Here is a 17154-nt window from a genome sequence, read left to right as displayed (position 1 = left end):
TGTCCCAAGCTTGCGTGTGTAGTTGGTGTTGCCTGCCCTGTATGTGGGGCGTGTTTCTGGGCAGTCGGGGAGGGGGGGGTGGCCCTAACAATCAAATCTCCCTGATGATCCTAGAGTTTTAAAGCTACTGCAATAGTCTAATCCTTCAGTTCAGTCCTGCCACAGTTTGTCTCTGCCACTGACCCACAAGTCTTTGGTATTGGCGTATGGCTCCTGAGACTTGCAAGTGGGCCCCTCTTCCAGGCTGTGCACCCCGGGTCCTCTGTTGAGGGATGACTGTGCTATGTCACAGGTGAGTGCCGTCCCCCCAGGGCAGTTCTCGGCTGCTGGGCTGTGTTGGGAGGCTCCCAGTCTGCTCAAATGATGGCTGAATGGGGCTTTGTTAATTCACACTGCTCCCCCTTCCCAGCTCTGGGACATTCAGCTGAGGTTGCAGGGAAGGCTAATGTCCACGCCCAGTTTTGTGGTGTGTGCCTGTTATTTGAAGCACTTCCGTCACACTGGGTTGTCTGGGGCAGCTCTGGGCTATGGGGCTGGCGATGGGCAGGAGTGTTTCCTGTCCACCGAGATGGTGGCTGTGAGCGGACACCCCCCTTTTCTTGGGAAGTTGTGTTGTTTAGTGAATTTTCTCAGCCACTGGATTATTGCCTTTTGTCTCAGAGCTCTCTTAGTTCTGCTCTTGACTTGACGTGCCCAAATTTCAATTCTTTGAAGCTTTCTGTATTGAGCTTCTTAGAGTAATTGTTTTAGAAAAAGCAAAAAGGATTTAAAAAAAAAAAAAAAAAAGAAAAGAAAAAAAAAAAAAAAAAAAAGGCCCTCCTCAGAGATCTAATGGGTTATTGAAATGCTAATAGACAAAGCAACCAGGGCCATTAAGGAAAGGTGCCCAGGGCAGAGAGATCAGCCTTGCTTCGGGATTTGCATATGCGCCTTAAGGCCTGATCTCCGCCCTTCCCCTTTCTGTGTTCACCAGAACTCCAAAAATCCTCTGCTTTTACTTTGGAGCTTCTCGTGTTGTTTTCCTTCTATGCCCGTCTCCTCTCTGCTGGGCTGGCTGCTCTCAGAGTCTCTGGTGTCTGGCCTCAGTCTATCTATGGTTGGAGTTTGAATCAGTAGAATGAGTTTCCGGTAAGAGCCCAGTTTTGATATATTATGTCCTCCCCCCAAATCATGATCTTTTAAACCCATCTTATTGGGTGGAACCTCTTGACTCTTTCCATAGAGATAGAGATGTGCCTCACCCAACTGTGAGTGATACCTTTGATTAAATTATTTCCATGGAGCTGTGGACCCCACCCACTTAGGGTGGGTCTTGATTGGCTCACTGGTTTACTTAAGAGAACTCAAGAGCTGACACAGACACTTGCTGATGATTAGAGATGTTTGGAGATGTGAACAGAAGAATGTTTGGAGATGCTAAGAGATGAAGCCAAGTTTGCCCTGGAGAAGCTAAGAGAGGACCCCCAGATACTTAGAGAGAAATGTCCTGGGAGAAAGAAGCAAGGATGCAGGGGAGCTAAGAGAGAAGAGCTAAGACAGATACCCAGAGACATTTTGGAGAAAGCCATTTTGAAACACAACACAAGAGCAAAGGACCAGCAGACACCAGCCATGTGCCTTCCCAGCTGGCAGAGGTGTTCCATCCTTCATTGAAGGTATCCTCTTGTTGATGTCTTAGTTTGGACACTTTTATGGCCATAGAACTGTAAGTTTGTAACCTAATAAATCCCCTTTATAAAAGCCAATCTATTTCTGGTATTTTGCATAATGGCAGCTTTAGCAAACCATTACAGGGGACCTTATCAAAACTCAGTTAACCATAGATCTTAGGGTCTTTTTCATAGCTCTCAATTTGATTTCATTGATCAATGTCTGTCTTTTGCCAATACCATGCTGTTTTGGCCACTGTGGCTTTATACTAGGCTTTAACATCAAGAAGTGTAAGTCTTCCCACTTTGCTCTTCTTTTTTTAGAATGTTTTTGAAATTTGAAACCCCTTTCCCTTCTAAATAAATTGGATAACTAGCTTTTCCAAGCCTACAAAGTAGGTGGTTGGAATTTTGATTGGAGTTGTGCTGAATCTCTACATCAGTTTGAGTAGATTTGACATCTTAATGATGTTTAGCCTTCCTGTCTATGAACATGGGAATATCTTTCCACCTCTTTAGGCCCCTTTGATTTCTTTTAGTAACAATTTGTAATTTTTTATGTAGAGGTCTTTGCATCCCTTGGTTAAGTTTATTCCTAAGTACTTGATTTTTTAAATTGGTATCGTGAATGGAATTTTTTTCTTGACTGCCTCTTCAGTTAGGTCATTTCTACTGTATCCGAACATTACTGACTTATGTGCATTAATCTTGGATTCCACCACTCTGCTGAATTTATTAGCTCAAGTAGCTTTGTCATCAATTTCTCAGGATTTTCCAAATATAAGATCATATCATCTGCAAATAATGATAGTTTTACTTTTTCCTTACCAATTTCAATAACTTATTTCTTTTAATTGGTGACTTGCTCTGGCTAGAACTTCTAGCACAATATTCAATTATAGTGGTGACATTGGGCATCCTTGTCTCATTCCTGATCTAAGGGGGAAGGTTTTCAGTCTCTCACCATTGGGTACTATGCTGGCTGTGGGTTTTTATATATGCCCTTTATCATATTGAGGAAGTTTCAATTCCTGTCTTCTGAAGTGTTTTCATCAAAATGGGATGCTGAATTTTGTCAAATGCTTTTTCAGCATTTGTTAAGATGATCATTTGATTTTCCCATTTCAATTTATTAATGTGTTGTTTTACACTGGTTGATTTTCTTATGTTGAACTACCCTTGAATGCCAGGAATTCTCCCCACTTGGTTGTGGTGTATAATTCCTTTAATGTACCTTTGGATTTGATTTGCAAGTATTTTGTTTAGGATCTTTGCATCTATATTCATTAGGGAGATTGGTCTGCAGTTTTCCTTTCTTATAGTATCTTATCTGGTTTTGGTAATAAGAGTGATGTTAACATCATAAAATGAATTAGGTAGTGTTCCTTTTTTTTCAATTTCTTGAAAGAGTTTGGGCAGGAATGGCATCAGTTCTTTTTGAAAAGTTGGGTAAAATTCCCCTATGAAGCCATCTGACCCTGGGCTTTTATTTTTTGTAGATTTTTGATGACTGTTTGGATCTCTTTGCTTTTGATTTGTTTGTTGGGGTTCTCTATTTCTTCTTGGGTTAGTCTAGGATGTTGATGTGTTTCCAGGAAATTTCCCATTTCCTTTAAATTGTCTAGCTTGTTGGCATACAGTTGTTCATTGTATCCTTTTATGATTTTTAAAAAACATTTCTTCAGGATCCATAGCAATTACCCCACTCTCATTTCCAATTCTGTTTATTTGGGTCTTCTTTCTTTTTTACCTTGTCAGTCTATCTAAGGGTTTGTTAATCTTGTTGATCTTCTCAAAGAACAAACTTTTGGTTTTATTTATTCTCTTTATTGTTTTTTGTTGTTGTTCTCCAGTTCATTTTTTTTTCCTGCTTTGATCTTTGTTATTTCTTTTCTTCTTGCTTTAGGGTTAATTTGCTGATCATTCTCTATCCCCTTCAATTGTTCAGTTAGGTCTTTGGTTTTATCTCCTTCTTCCTGTTTGATGTATGCATTTAGGGCTATAAGTTTCCCTCTCAGCACTGACTTTGCTACATCCAATAGGTTTTGATATGTTGTCTTCTTGTTTTCATTTGTCTTTAGATATTTACCTATTTCTCTTGCAATTTCTTCTTTGATCCACTGATTGTTTAGGAGTGTGTTGTTTAACCTTCATGTATTTGTGAAAGTTCTGATTCTTTGGTGGTTATTGATTTCCAGATGCATTCCATTGTCACAGAATGAGAATTGTTTTGTGTCTCAGTATATAATCTATCCTGGAGAATGTTCCATGAGCACTAGAGAAGAATGTATATCCTGGCATTCTGGCATGTAACAATCTGTATATTTCTGTTAAGTCTAATTCATTTGTCATATTGTTTAGGTTCTCAGTTTCCTAATTGATCCTCTGTCTAGTTCTGTCTATAGAAGAGAGTGGTGTATTGATGTTTCCCACTATTATTGTAGACATGTCATGTCTATTGCTCACTTCAGTTTAGCCAATGTTTGTCTCATGTACTTTGGAACTCCTTGATTGGGGGCATAAACATTTATGATTATTTCTTCTTGGTGATGAAAAAAATTGTCCCTTTTATTAATAGATAGTGTCCTTCTTTGTCTCTTTTTATATCTTTGCATTTAAAGTCTATTTTGTCTGATATTATAATAGCTACCTCTGCTTTCTTTTGGTTGCAGCTTGCATGGAATATTTTTTAACCATCCTTTCACTTTCAGTCTCTTTGTGTCACAGGGTCTAAGATGAGTCTCTTGTAAACAGCATATTGTTGGGTCACACATTTTACCAGTCTGTGTCTTTAAATTCAGGAGTTTAATCCATACACATTCAAAGTTATTACTGTGAAGGCAGTACTTGAATCAACCATCTTTTCCTTTGGTTTTTAATTGTCAGATCTATTTTTCCCACCTCTCTCTTTTTTTTCCCTTTAAGTTACCCTTACTAATATTCTTCAGTGTGTGCCCTTCTCCAGACCTCACTATACTTTCTTTTTTTTTTTTTCTCAGCTGGTAGAGCTCCCTTTAGAATTTCTTACAGGGCAGCTCTCTTGTTAACAGATTTTCTCAGCATTTATTTGTCTGTGGAAATTTGAAGCTCTCCCTCTATTTTAAAGGAGAGCTGTGCTGGATAAAGAATTCTTGGCTGGCAATTTTTCTCTTTCAGAATCTGAAATATGTCATACCACTGCCTTCTCACCTGCATGGTGTCCACTGTGTAGTCAGTAGTTAGTCTTATGTGGTTTCCCTTGTATGTGGTGGATTGCTTCTCTCTTGCTGCTTTCAGAACTTTCTCTTTATCGTCAACAGTTGACAATCTGATTAGTGTGTCTTGGAGTGGGCATGTTTGTATTTATTCTATTTGGAGTTCCTTGGGCTTCTTTGATTTGCATATTTATGTCATTTAGAAGGGTTCAGAAGTTTTCCCTAATTACGTCCTCAAATACTCTTCCTAGCCCTTTGCTCTTCTCTTCTCCTTCTGGCACACCATTAATTCTTATGTTTGCATGCTTCATGTTGTCCATCATTTCTTTGAGATCCATTTCAAATTTTTCCATCTTTTTCACCATTTGTTCTTCTGTGTATTCACATTCAATTGCCTTGTCCTCTAATTTACTTATTCTTTCTTCTGCCACTTCAAACCTGCTGTTGTGTGTCTCTGGTATATTTTTAATTTGATCTACAGTCCCCTTTATTTCCGTAAGATTGGCTATTTCTTAAATTTACTCTTTCAAATTCTTCTTTATGCTCTTCTATTCTTCTTGATGTCCTTTTTGTCTTTAGCCAACCAAATTGAAGTTGTTTTGGAGATTTGTATGTACTTCTTTGATTAATTGCTCCAGATTCTGTGTCTCTTCCAGCTTTTTAATTTGTTCATTTGAGTTGTCCATGTCTACTTGAGTCTTCATAAGCTTTGTGATTTTCTATTGGCTTCGGGGCATTTGCCTATCTTGATAAGGTTATTTTGAGATATGCAGGATTGTTTCAGCATTTATATATAATTTTGCCAAGCTGAAGCTTGCTGGAGTGCACTTTCCCTGTCCTCTCAGTGGATGGTATGCTTGAGCCACCTCTTACTTCCAAGCCAGCTTTCCCCCAACTTTGCCTATATGCTCAGTGTGGGGTCCAAACCAGGTGGAAATCCAGTCAGCACACCAGTTCTCATGTGAACTGGGGACTGCCAGCCCTGGGGGTGGGGAGTGGGACTTGGGCAGCCCAGCAGGGAGTCCAATTCAGGGCTCATTGTGTCTGGTAATTTCTAGGCCTCCAAGTGGACCATTTTCAAACTGTGGGGCCATGCATTTCCCTCCCTAGCTCAAATGTACTCTGGACCTTGTCTGCTGCACACCTGTGAGCCTCTGGTATTGGGGCTCCTGTCACTTCTGTGTGGCACCCTCACCTCTCCGTCTCTCACCTGTGCACACTGCAGGCTTCAGTGGAGAAAGAGTAAATGTCACCACAAGTCCAGTGAATCCTGAGTTCCCTCACAGGAGCTCCCAGTCACAGGGCTGTGAAGGGTTATCTCCCCAGCCATCTGCTCAAATGGGTGTACAGGGCATAGAAAGCTGCTCCCTCTCATGCTTGGCTTCTGTCTCCAGCTACCAGTTTCTGGCGGCTTTTCCAGTCAAATATCACTCACCCTGTTCTTTCAGCTGCAGTCTCTCCACCTATCATCCAAGTCCCCACTGTGCATAGTAGATTTCCCTCTCCAGCCAGTTGCATCCTGGAACCACTGTTCTGGGCTCTCTCTGCCCCTTCTGTAGTTCCTTTCATGGAGGAGAAGTTTGCTTTCTCTCGGTAGTTTTTTGATGACTGACTCAGTCTCTTATGATTGGTGTGCTCAGGTCTTCTATTTGCTTTTGAGTCAGTGTGGGTTTGTGTATTTGTAAGTTTTCCATTTCATCTAATTTGTTTAGTTTGTTGGCATAGAGTTGTTCATAGTAACCTCTTATGATGTTTATTTCTTCAGGGGCTATGGTAATGACCTCCCTCTCATTTCTGATTTTATTTGCATCTTCTTTCTTGTTTTCTTTTTCAGTCTAGCTAAGGGTTTGTTGATTTTATTGATCTTCCAAAGAACCAACTTTCAATTTTATTGATTCTATTGTTTTATTTTTATTCTCTGTTTAATTAATTTCTGCTCTAATCTTTGTTATTTCTCTCCTCCTTGCTTTGGGATTAGTGTGCTGTTTTTTCTCCAGTTTCTCCAGCTGTTAGGTCATTGGCTTTATCTTTCTTCCTTTTTTAATGTAGGCACGTAGAGCTATAAATTTCCCTCTCAGCACTGCCTTCACCACATCTCATGTTTTTTGTTTTTTTTTTTTTTTTTTTCATGCATGTGTTTATTACTCATGTACCCACACACTGGATAAAGGGGATGTCAGTCACAAGGTTTTTACAATCACACGGTCACAAGATGAAGGCTATATGTTATACAGTCATTATCATAGATCAAATCTACTGGATTACAGTTTGGCAATTTTAGGTATTTCCTTCTGGATATTCTAATACACTAGAAACTAAAAACAAATCTCTATATGGGTCAGTAGTCATAATCATTTGTTAAATCCTAACTTCTCAGTTACAACTCCTCGCTTTCATTTGCTCATTCTCTCAATCTTCAGGGATATCTGGGCCATGACCATTCTAACTTCTTCATGCTGAAAAGGGTGTCAACAGTGTGGGGTAGAGGAATGAAACTGGTTGATGTTCTTGGAGAGACTGGTACCTCTGGGTTTAGGGCTTATCTGTTATAGGAGCCATCTAGAGACTTTTATAGTCTTAGATTGAGCCTATGGTATTCTTTTGGATTTTCAGGAATACTGTTGGTTGGGGCTTGGCATACTGTGGCAATCTGCAATATCTGGCTGAAGCTTTCACAGGAGTAACCTCCAGAATGACCTCTCAACTCTATTTGAAATTTCTTAGCCACTGAAACTTTGTTTCATTGCTCTTCCCCTTTTTGGGGTCCTCTTTCATTCTTTTTGATATAGATACACAGTTCTCCAAGCACCATTTGTTGAAGAGGCTGTTCTGTCCCAGGTGAGTGGACTTGGTCACCTTGTCAAAAATCAATTGTCCATAGATGCAAGGGTCTATTGTTTGAACTCTCAATATGACTCTATTGGCATATCTATCTTTATGCCAGTACCATGCTGTTTTGACCACAGCTTTGTAATATGCTTTAAAGTCAGTAGTGTGAGACCTCCCACTTCATTTTTCTTTCTCAGATATTTTTACTTATTTTTACCTGCCCTTCCAAATAAATATATTTCTGCATAGTAAGTTGTTGGGATTTTGATTGGTATTGCATGGAATCTATAAATCAGTTTGGGTGGAATGACATCTTATTTAGCCTTCCAATCCCATAAGTTTCGATACATTGTGTTCTCATTTTCAATGTCTCAAGATATTTACTGATTTCTTTTGCAATTTCTTCAACCCGATTGTTTGTTAACCTCCATATACTTGTGAATTTTAAAATTAAAAGACCTGTTTTGTGCCGCAGTATGTGGTCTATCCTGGAAAATGTTCCATGAGCACTTGAGAAGAATATATATCCTGCTGTTTTGGCTTGGAATGTTCTATATAGGTCCGTTAGGTCTAGTTCATCATATAATTTATGTTCTCTGCTTCTTTATTGAGCCTCTCTTTAGATGTTCTTTTTATTGGAGAGACTGGTGTATTTAAGTCTCCACAATTATGGTAGAGTCATCTATTACTCCCTTCAATTTTGCTAGTGTTTTCTTCATGTACTTTGGGCCATCTTGATTAGGAGCAAAAATATTTGATTGTTATTTCTTCTCAGTGATTTGCCTCTTTTATTAATATATAGTGTCCTTTATCTCTTGATAACATTTTTGTAATTTAAAGTATTTTATCTTATTAATATAGCTACCCCAGACTCTCAATCCTATCTTTTGAAAAGCCATCCCAGGAATTTCAAAGGTGACAATTTTCTGGGCTCAGTTTTTGAGAGATTCCTCTTACAGTGCTAGCTAACCAGAATTATCTTGGAGGTTAGTTAGTAAAGAGTGTCAATTATTTCTTCATCTTCCTCCAAAGTAGTGCTTTAAAAATGATGAGAAAATCCAGTGACAATTTCTTTACGAGTAACAGAATTCAAGTAAAAATATTTTTTCTTCTCTGTATTGTATTAAGACAGCAGAGACACATACCTGCAGAGATAAATTTAATGCTAGAATAATGTGCTATATAGTGACCATATTTTTCAGGCTCTTTATCTAAAATCTTTCAGGGAAATACCCTATCCCTTTTAATCATGTGAAGAAGTATTTAGCATTTGAGGGGTAAGAAAAGGGTGCCATCAAAAGAGAGAAAGACCAGAAATGTTAAGTTCATGCTGTTATGGAAGCTAGGGGAAATGTATCAAGACGACAGTGGTTGGTATTAAATGATGTTTACGAGTCAAGTAATGTAAGGATGGAAATTTAGGACATGATCTACACCTGAGTTTCTTTGGAATGGTGGAATAGAGAAGGAAGTCAAACAATTAAAACCCCTTTTGCATCACATTGGAGTACTTACCTTATGAATTCATGGAGGAACTTTCCACCTGGGAGAGCAAAAAGGTCTAGGGAAGTTGTGTTTCCAGCCAGATCTATTTTTAAGGAAAAAGACATTTGACTCTGGTCGTTAAATCATTTAACTATCTGAAGAGACGTGCTCTAGGGTTCTCTTTCAGATTTATCATTTTAAAGAGCCAAGATAAAACATTAAGACCAAAGAGAGAAAAATACCAAACTAATTCAGCATTGGGTATCGTAACATACTGACAATAACCTTATTTCCTCTTGCATGTTGCCTCCAATTACCTCTATAATGGTAGACATACTCAATCTCATAAAATTTTGTTTCTATAATCTTGGAATATTATGGCAGAAAAAGCTAATATAACCTGTATATAAGAATTTTGAAGATCCTTTTTATCCAACAGGGACAGATTTTATTAGTGCTGTTGAAATAGTCACTCATTTTAAAGTAACTACTAGAAATATGTTGACAACCTGAAGAGTTTCCACTTAAAAAAATCTCCCAGTTTAAACTCTTTGCTGTGCTAATCTTACAACCTTTCGAGACCACTGTTTAAACTAAGGGAAAAAAACACCAGTAGTAGGAATATTAGACCCTGCTCCATGCTTCCTTCATTTCCATTCACATTCACTTGCAAATTGGCATTCAGAAGAAAATTACCAGCAGGATCTGAGTACAGTCAGGCAGGGCAAAACTATGAGGTTTCATTCTATTAGAAAAAAAGATGCTGAGACAGGTATTTCTGGACAAGACGGTGTCAAAGGAGTTATTTCCAGAAACTGTTGGATCATCACAGGGGGAGGTGAAAATTGTTTTTCATTTCAAACAATGCAAAATGAGCAAAAGAACCAATCCAACGTTACAGTGGAAAAACAGTAATTTAACTATATTCATGCCAGTTTTCAATGCAGTACAACTGTGATTAAGAGCAGGAACTTCGGGAGTTAGTTGGAAGTGTGGCAATTAGTGTTGTATTTCTGGTTATTATCAACATATTTCTCCATGAAAAAAATGCTGACAAGCGTGAAATGACAAGCTATCTTAGACTTCATTTCTAGTATATAAAAACTCTGTCAGGGGTAAGCTTCAGTAACCATAATCACTAATAACTAAGGGAATTCAACAGTTCATCAGTAAAATAACAACTCTCTTAAATGTGGAAGGGAAATAGTTAATGTGTATCTGTTTGACACATACTGGACCACAATTTAAGAAGGCACAAGATAATTCTCCCCTCTACCTGAGAAACCTCAGAATACGGAGAAAAGTGTTTCAAGGGTCAGAGACACCAGTTTAAATCTTATGTTTGAGGTGCAAACATTACTTCACACGGGACTTCTTTCTGGGTAACAAAGGAAGACAGATATAATTAACTTAGATCATATTAAGTTTTTTCTCTTTATTTGCAAAATGTGATTAACTTCAATTATTAATAACCAAAACTTGTGACTTGAAGTAGCTCTATATTCTAAATTTATATCTTACAGTTAATTATGCACCCAAAGTTTCTGTTATTAAAAAAAAAAATCAGCCAACAAATTGCATGACGGTACCTAAGTTGTCACTTTCTGGGTCTCTAGCCAACTATTCAATATAGCCTTGTTTTTGGTACCAGAAATTAAAATTTACTAACGAATTAGGAAAAAAGAAAACTAAGAAGCACATAGTGCTTGCTAGATAACCAGTTTAAGTATATAATACTTAAACAGTATCCTTTTCTGGATATGGATTTTCTTGCACATTTGTAGGTATATTCTTCAAGTTCTCAAATCTTCATTTTAAAAAAGTGAGGGTATGTGGAATTGAGATATTTCTTCCTTGAAAGAACTTTATCACATCTAAGACAACAAAAGGAGCCTACTTTAAAATACTGTTTTAAAAAGCCGCTATCTGATGGCCCTCTGGTCAAATATTTAGGAACCACCACTTACAGCTCAAACTGGTATTCCAAAGGGAGAAGTTAAACAAAACAAAACAAAACAAAACATACAACTAATACAATTTCACTTACTCTTCACTTTTATTTTTCAAAAGTCAAATGTTATTTTTAAATCATCCATCCTCAATTTAGATTAACGTACCGTCATTTTTCCAAGATATGAAATTTCAGAATCTCTTTGGAATACTAATTTCATGTTTCTACGTTTAACAAAACAGTTGAAGTTTTAAATTCCACTCTATTTCCCTGAATTCTCAAGACAGTTGCTGATGTAAATTTTAATATAAAATATTTAGTCACAAAATAGTATTGCTTTTGTATGCACATAGTTGTAAGATTACTTTGCTTTTGTCAATAAAAACTATACCATCTTTCATAAAACTCTAAACAAATTAAGAACTGATGTAGAACAAAAATTACATATGGTAAAACAGGTACCAGCACAACATTAGGTTATATTACATCAAAAAAGTTTTAATGGTCCCAAATATATATACTCAACAACTAAGCATACACACAGGGGAGCAAGAAAAAAAATAAAATGAAACAAAAAAAATTATGACACAAATGACCACATCTAGAATTCCACTCAATCTTTAATCAAGTAGGGACAAATCCCCACTTAAAAAAAAAATCTGCAGTTTGAAGGGCAAAGGGAACAGATAAAAAAGAGGAAACTTTATATTCGCCCCTCCCCCACAGAGGTTTTCCAAATCTGTTGTAGTTTGACTAAAATGTTCAGAATGTATGATTTTAAAGGCAGGTCTCTTTATACAAAGAAACTGCTGGCATTCTTAGCGGATGAAGAATTATGGCAGAAAAGCCCATTCTTCTGAGTCTCAATCATGGTCCAAGAAAGCATATTCTGATTGTAGCAACTGACCAGTCAATCCAGAGTTCCACTTAGGAAACCCCTGCCCGGTTGGCTTTTTGTTTCCATTTCCTTCCCTGAGAAAAGGGCAATGTGTGGTCCAAGCTGGAGAGCTCAAAGATGTAAGTCTTCCCCCTCTATGTGTAATACCCCCCTCCACCTGCTCCATTGAATTGGCACTTAATGAGCAGAAGCCAAGTGTATGAGGCTGATCTGTGTCAGTCATTCACAAGAGACCACTGCTTTGTTGTGGACTTTGTAGGGGGGAGGGGTAACCAGTTTTTTCAACAGGTACTGATCACAGACAGTTGCCATTATTAAGATTCAAATTTTGCTTTCTTTGACAATGGTAGAGTGTCTTCCTTGTCTTCATCCTCATCATCATCTTCATCATCATCAGGATAGTCTACCAGACCCACGAGGCCTCCCTGTTCAGAAATAAGGATTATTAAAAAAAAAAACAAAAAAAACCCCACTACATTAAAAAATATGTATGTTTTATGTCTAAAGAAAGGATATAGATTCCTCTACAATGTATTAACTGTAGTTATTATTTCTGGATGGTGGGTTTGGGAGCAACTTAAATATATTACTTTTACGTATTTCCTGAATTTGCCATAATAAACATATAATTCTTTGTAACAAGGGAAAACTTGTTACCTAAAATCAAAACAATAAATTTTAAATAGTTTAAATTCCTAGGAAATCACCCAGGAGACAGAAACATTAATTATTGAATTTAAAAGACTTCAAAACTAAAGTTATATATTTTTTTAACAGTCTATACTATACTATATAGTAGTATACTATACTACTATACTTACAGTATCAAAATGAAAACTGCAGATTATTTCCTTGCAGTAAATCCAGCCATCATTGCAGATCATTTTAGATGGCTGTGAAAAAATTCACATTTCTCTGCCCTTCAAATGCCCCTGCATTTCAGCATTTCTCAAATTCATTTCTTTGCTCTTAGGGTTCTCCTGCTCACATTAGAGGACAAGAAACTGCAGATGGACATTATACTCCTGTTTTAGGTCAATGAAACTCAAAATGCCAGTTTGTTAACTGCTAGTCCAATAATTAACTTATTTTATGACTTAAAAGAAAAAAAAGCAGCAGAAGGCAGTGAAAAGGATTGGTTTTGATTCTGAGACTATCTTTCCTACATATTTGGAATTAAAATTTTGATCAATTCTTGTCTGATAAGTGATTTGTATATCACTTAGTTTAGTGATAATAGATGGTTAAATTATTTTATTTTATTTTTTTTTTACAAATCTTATGTGGCAAAATAAAGTTGGGAGTGTCCAGATAGTAGACTATCTTCTACAGAACCACATTTTAATCTAGGTATTAATTGGGAAAATTGATAAAGTGACAAATAACTGAAAACTTTAAAACTTCTGTAAATGTTTCAGACACACACAAAGCTGAAACCTATAATTCTAAAACCAAAATAAAAATATTTTCAGATTTTCATTTTGGTCAATAAAAAACTTACAGAAATTTCCCATCTTTTAGATAATTTGGGAAGGGAACTCATTACCAGGTCCCAAATTCCAGAAGACAGTAACCAAAGGGGACCTCAGTCACAATAGTTCTTATTGAGAAAACTACTAGGTAGGTCCGGGAATCGAAAATGTACCTTGGTAGTAATAGCTGCCGTCTGAGACGTATTTTTAGGGACAGATCCAGGAGAGCCCGGAGAGCCTGGGGATCCAGGTGATCCTGGAGAACCAGGCAGATTTGTTGCAGATGACTGGCTGGTGAGATTAGTCTTTGTTCCACTAGAGAGGGAAAGCTTGAAACTTGGGCTCTGCCGACCAGAAAGATTCGTTTTCAGAAGCACCTCCTTTTCCTCACTTTCTTTTACTAAAAATGAGAATACTGTCAGTAAACCATATTCATTCTTTTTTTAATCCCCCCAAATGAGGTGACACTAAAATACAATTTAGCTAGATTACTCCTCTGCTGGGGAGAAGCATGAAGAAAGCTTGGTCAAATACTAAAACACCATTATCCACCAGATTCTGCTACTGAGATAGAACAAAACATTCAATATTCTTACCCTTCCTGAAATAATGTAACCCTCTCTACTTCCCCTAAATTAAATCAACCTAGTCATACCCTATAAATCAATACTGTCTTTTAAAAAACCTAGTCACCACAAATTTAAAGTAGATAAAAATCACTTTAAGAAATAAAGACTGAGCCTAGAGTGAAAATCCTTCATTTTTCCTTGCCCATCTTTTCAACATACATTTCTTCCTCTCCATGAATTTGCTTATTGGATCCATAATATCATCATCATTTTTAGTTTTGTCAGATGGAGACACAACAGCTTCTCCATCTTCCATGTCATCTTCATCTGTGTTAAACCACATCTCCTCTTCATCTTCTAGTGTCCTGGCATCTCTTCGATATCTATGATTCCTCAAAATGGAACGCATACTATGAGTGAAGAGAAAAAAAAGAGGGTAAATATACTGAGGTGAGGACTTTTCTTAGATAGTTCAAGTATTGCTCCAAAATTAGATAGTAAAGACAAAAACAGACTCTGGGGTTTATCTACATTGAGACCGATAAGATTTTACCCAAAACGTAATTTTAAAAAACATGTTCCACTATATCTAGTGATAAGTAGTAGAATCAAATGTCATATTATCAAAATTGTAATATTACAGATCAGTTATTAAACTTAACATTAGGAATTAGCAAGTAATAATTTACAGATTTTAAAATAGAGGTATGTGAATTCAGGTATTTAGAAAAATCTATAAAAAATTTGAGAATAATCTATAACCTTAAAATAATTCAAAACAAATAAGACAATATCCTAATTTTACTTTAGACATATGAAACCTCATTGCCACCTCATGCCCCCCACCCCCCAACACCTAAAAGCTTGATCTATGCTGGAGGAAGGTCTACAGCTCCTACTAACATCTTCTTGTACCTTGAAGAAAACATTTATGTTGACCATTACAAGAAACTACAACTTTGGCTCACTATCTGCCAATTTTCCCTTCCCCAAGGCAAATAATATTGAATAAACAAAAAAGAGCCACCACCATCAACTTGTTGCTGAATGAATAGGTAAAAATATATGGTAATTTACCTATCAAGTTTGGGATTATCTTGCCTTTCTCTTTGTTGTTCAAACCTCAGTTTCAATCCTTTAAATGTCTGTACATAATCTACATCTTCCAGTGCTTTCCAGTAATTTTCAATTACATGAGCAGTTAATGATTTTATATCTTCCTACAGAAAAGAATCATAACAAAAATTGAGACAGGAAAATATTACTTTAGCAAGCTGAGGTTTAACTGTAGTAAATATAAATCTGCCAACAAGTTTAATTTCATAAAATTATTATATAATCTTGGAGATAATCGAGCAATGAAAATGGACATAACATATTGCCTACTCTGTTGGTGGCCCTCAGAACCACCTAACAGTCTTTTTCCAAGTAAATGCCCAGCTCCTGGGCGATTCAAATTCAGTAGGTCTGGGATGGGCTCTGGAAACATGTATTTTAAAAGCATGCCACAGATAATTCTGACCCACACCAACATTTAAGAACCACTACTCGTCTATTATTAAAGGTTCAAGAAGAGTTCATTATGAAATATGGGAGGAAAAAAAAAAATCCAGAAAAACTCAAAGTTAAAAACAAAACAAACAAACACATCCAAATGCTTCTCTGTCAACTATAGTTCTACTTCCTTAGACTGATTACCATGAAATGGTTAAATCAGTTTTTCACGCTGTCCTATAAAGGACACATAGCTACTGAGAAACGTTAAGACTATTTTGGTTTTTTTAATTTAAACTGAATCTCTTGCAAGCTTTTGGTTAACAATGCTTTTCCTTTCAAACTAAATTTTAATGGGGAAAAAAATAAAATAGAGAACCTACCACTCTAATAAATTCAAACATCTCTATTATGGCAGAATTCATCAAATTGTAGCGGGATCCATTGTTGAGAAATGCTTTGACCACTGGTTCAAACAAAAAGCTCTTCATTATGTAGCGGTTGTAAAACTCATCTTTTAATCCAATAATCTTTCTCTTAAATCGAAGGGCACCTGAAATACAGAGGCAGTTTTGTTTAAGTAACATATCATATTTCTGTATTTTAGCCTTAAAGGGAAAAAAAATTAATAGTAATTCTTCGTGCAGTGATATACATTAGCGCTTCTAGAAGAGTGAACCTAAATATAAGGATTACAGAAGCATTATCAGAAAAAAATATTCTAACTAAAAGTAGTATATGTTATCATAGAACACAAGTCTTAGAAAGCCAGAAAATCTCTGGAAATAAACCAGTTACTAATGACTAAAATGTAAATGGCAGTGAGGTAAGAGTTTAAGACAAATAACCTATCATACTATTTAAACTAGGTGAGAAAATTCCAAACAAACCTTTTATATACACCTTAAAAACAATAGAAAAACAAAGTTTTATTAGGGCAATCCACTGTATAAATTGATCCTCAGTATTTTTTCGACACTATTATTTTGCATCAGAGTTCACTGACTTGCATTGGTTTATTTGTGGATGTGTTTGTAGAAATGCCATAACCCTACAAAAATCTGCACAACCCAGTATTTGCCTTCCCATGGTTTAGAAATAAATTTAGAGGATGCGGTTTAAAATGTGGTCCTCTATGCTTATTGCAGCGAGTATGCTTTTTAATTTTTTTCCTAGTTTTTCTTTTTACAATTAATTAGGCTTTAACTTACAGATTAAAAGGTATATTTACATCTTGAGGTATGGGGAGTTACTTAAGTCACCATTCGTCAAGATCCAAATATACTTAGACAGCTAGACTTCAACAAAGCCCTCTTTACCTAAATCGAATTATCAGTAAGTTAATGCCCCAGTTATTGTAAACAGTTCAAAAAAGCATACTCACTTCATGCAGTCACATCGTCTTCGGTTGTCAAGATTAAATATTGTGTTTGTATTTTGATTTCTTTGGAGATCATGGAAGTGGCTCGTTAAATTGCCAATTTGTTATTAATCAAGTCCTTCATGAGCAGGTAGCCAGGCAACCATGCTGACACGGTTTCTGGGTGGGAAGGCAGAGGAGTAAAGCAGCTCAATTTTTCTTTAGTTGGCAGAAAAGAGGTCCACAAGTGAAT

General features: G+C 36.6%; 1 protein-coding gene across 2 annotated transcripts in view; it reads right to left on the bottom strand.

Moving 5' to 3' along the window:
* Positions 1 to 11191: 11191 nt before the first annotated feature.
* The window catches only part of PPP4R3A (protein phosphatase 4 regulatory subunit 3A), a 34208-nt gene continuing 28245 nt past the window's right edge, over positions 11192 to 17154 (bottom strand). For both annotated transcript variants that reach the window (XM_037832051.1, XM_037832052.1), the window contains exons 11-15: positions 15925 to 16094; positions 15125 to 15267; positions 14267 to 14457; positions 13652 to 13878; positions 11192 to 12431 (exon numbers count right to left, since the gene is read on the bottom strand). In XM_037832051.1, coding sequence (XP_037687979.1) covers positions 12321 to 12431; positions 13652 to 13878; positions 14267 to 14457; positions 15125 to 15267; positions 15925 to 16094 — 842 coding nt within the window. In that variant the 3' untranslated portion in view covers positions 11192 to 12320. The remainder of the gene's footprint in view (positions 12432 to 13651; positions 13879 to 14266; positions 14458 to 15124; positions 15268 to 15924; positions 16095 to 17154) is intronic.

Source organism: Choloepus didactylus, chromosome 4, assembly GCF_015220235.1.
Source record: "Choloepus didactylus isolate mChoDid1 chromosome 4, mChoDid1.pri, whole genome shotgun sequence".
Lineage (NCBI taxonomy): Eukaryota > Metazoa > Chordata > Mammalia > Pilosa > Megalonychidae > Choloepus > Choloepus didactylus.
Note: the sequence above shows the minus strand (reverse complement) of the source record. Positions and strands in the feature narration are given on the sequence as shown.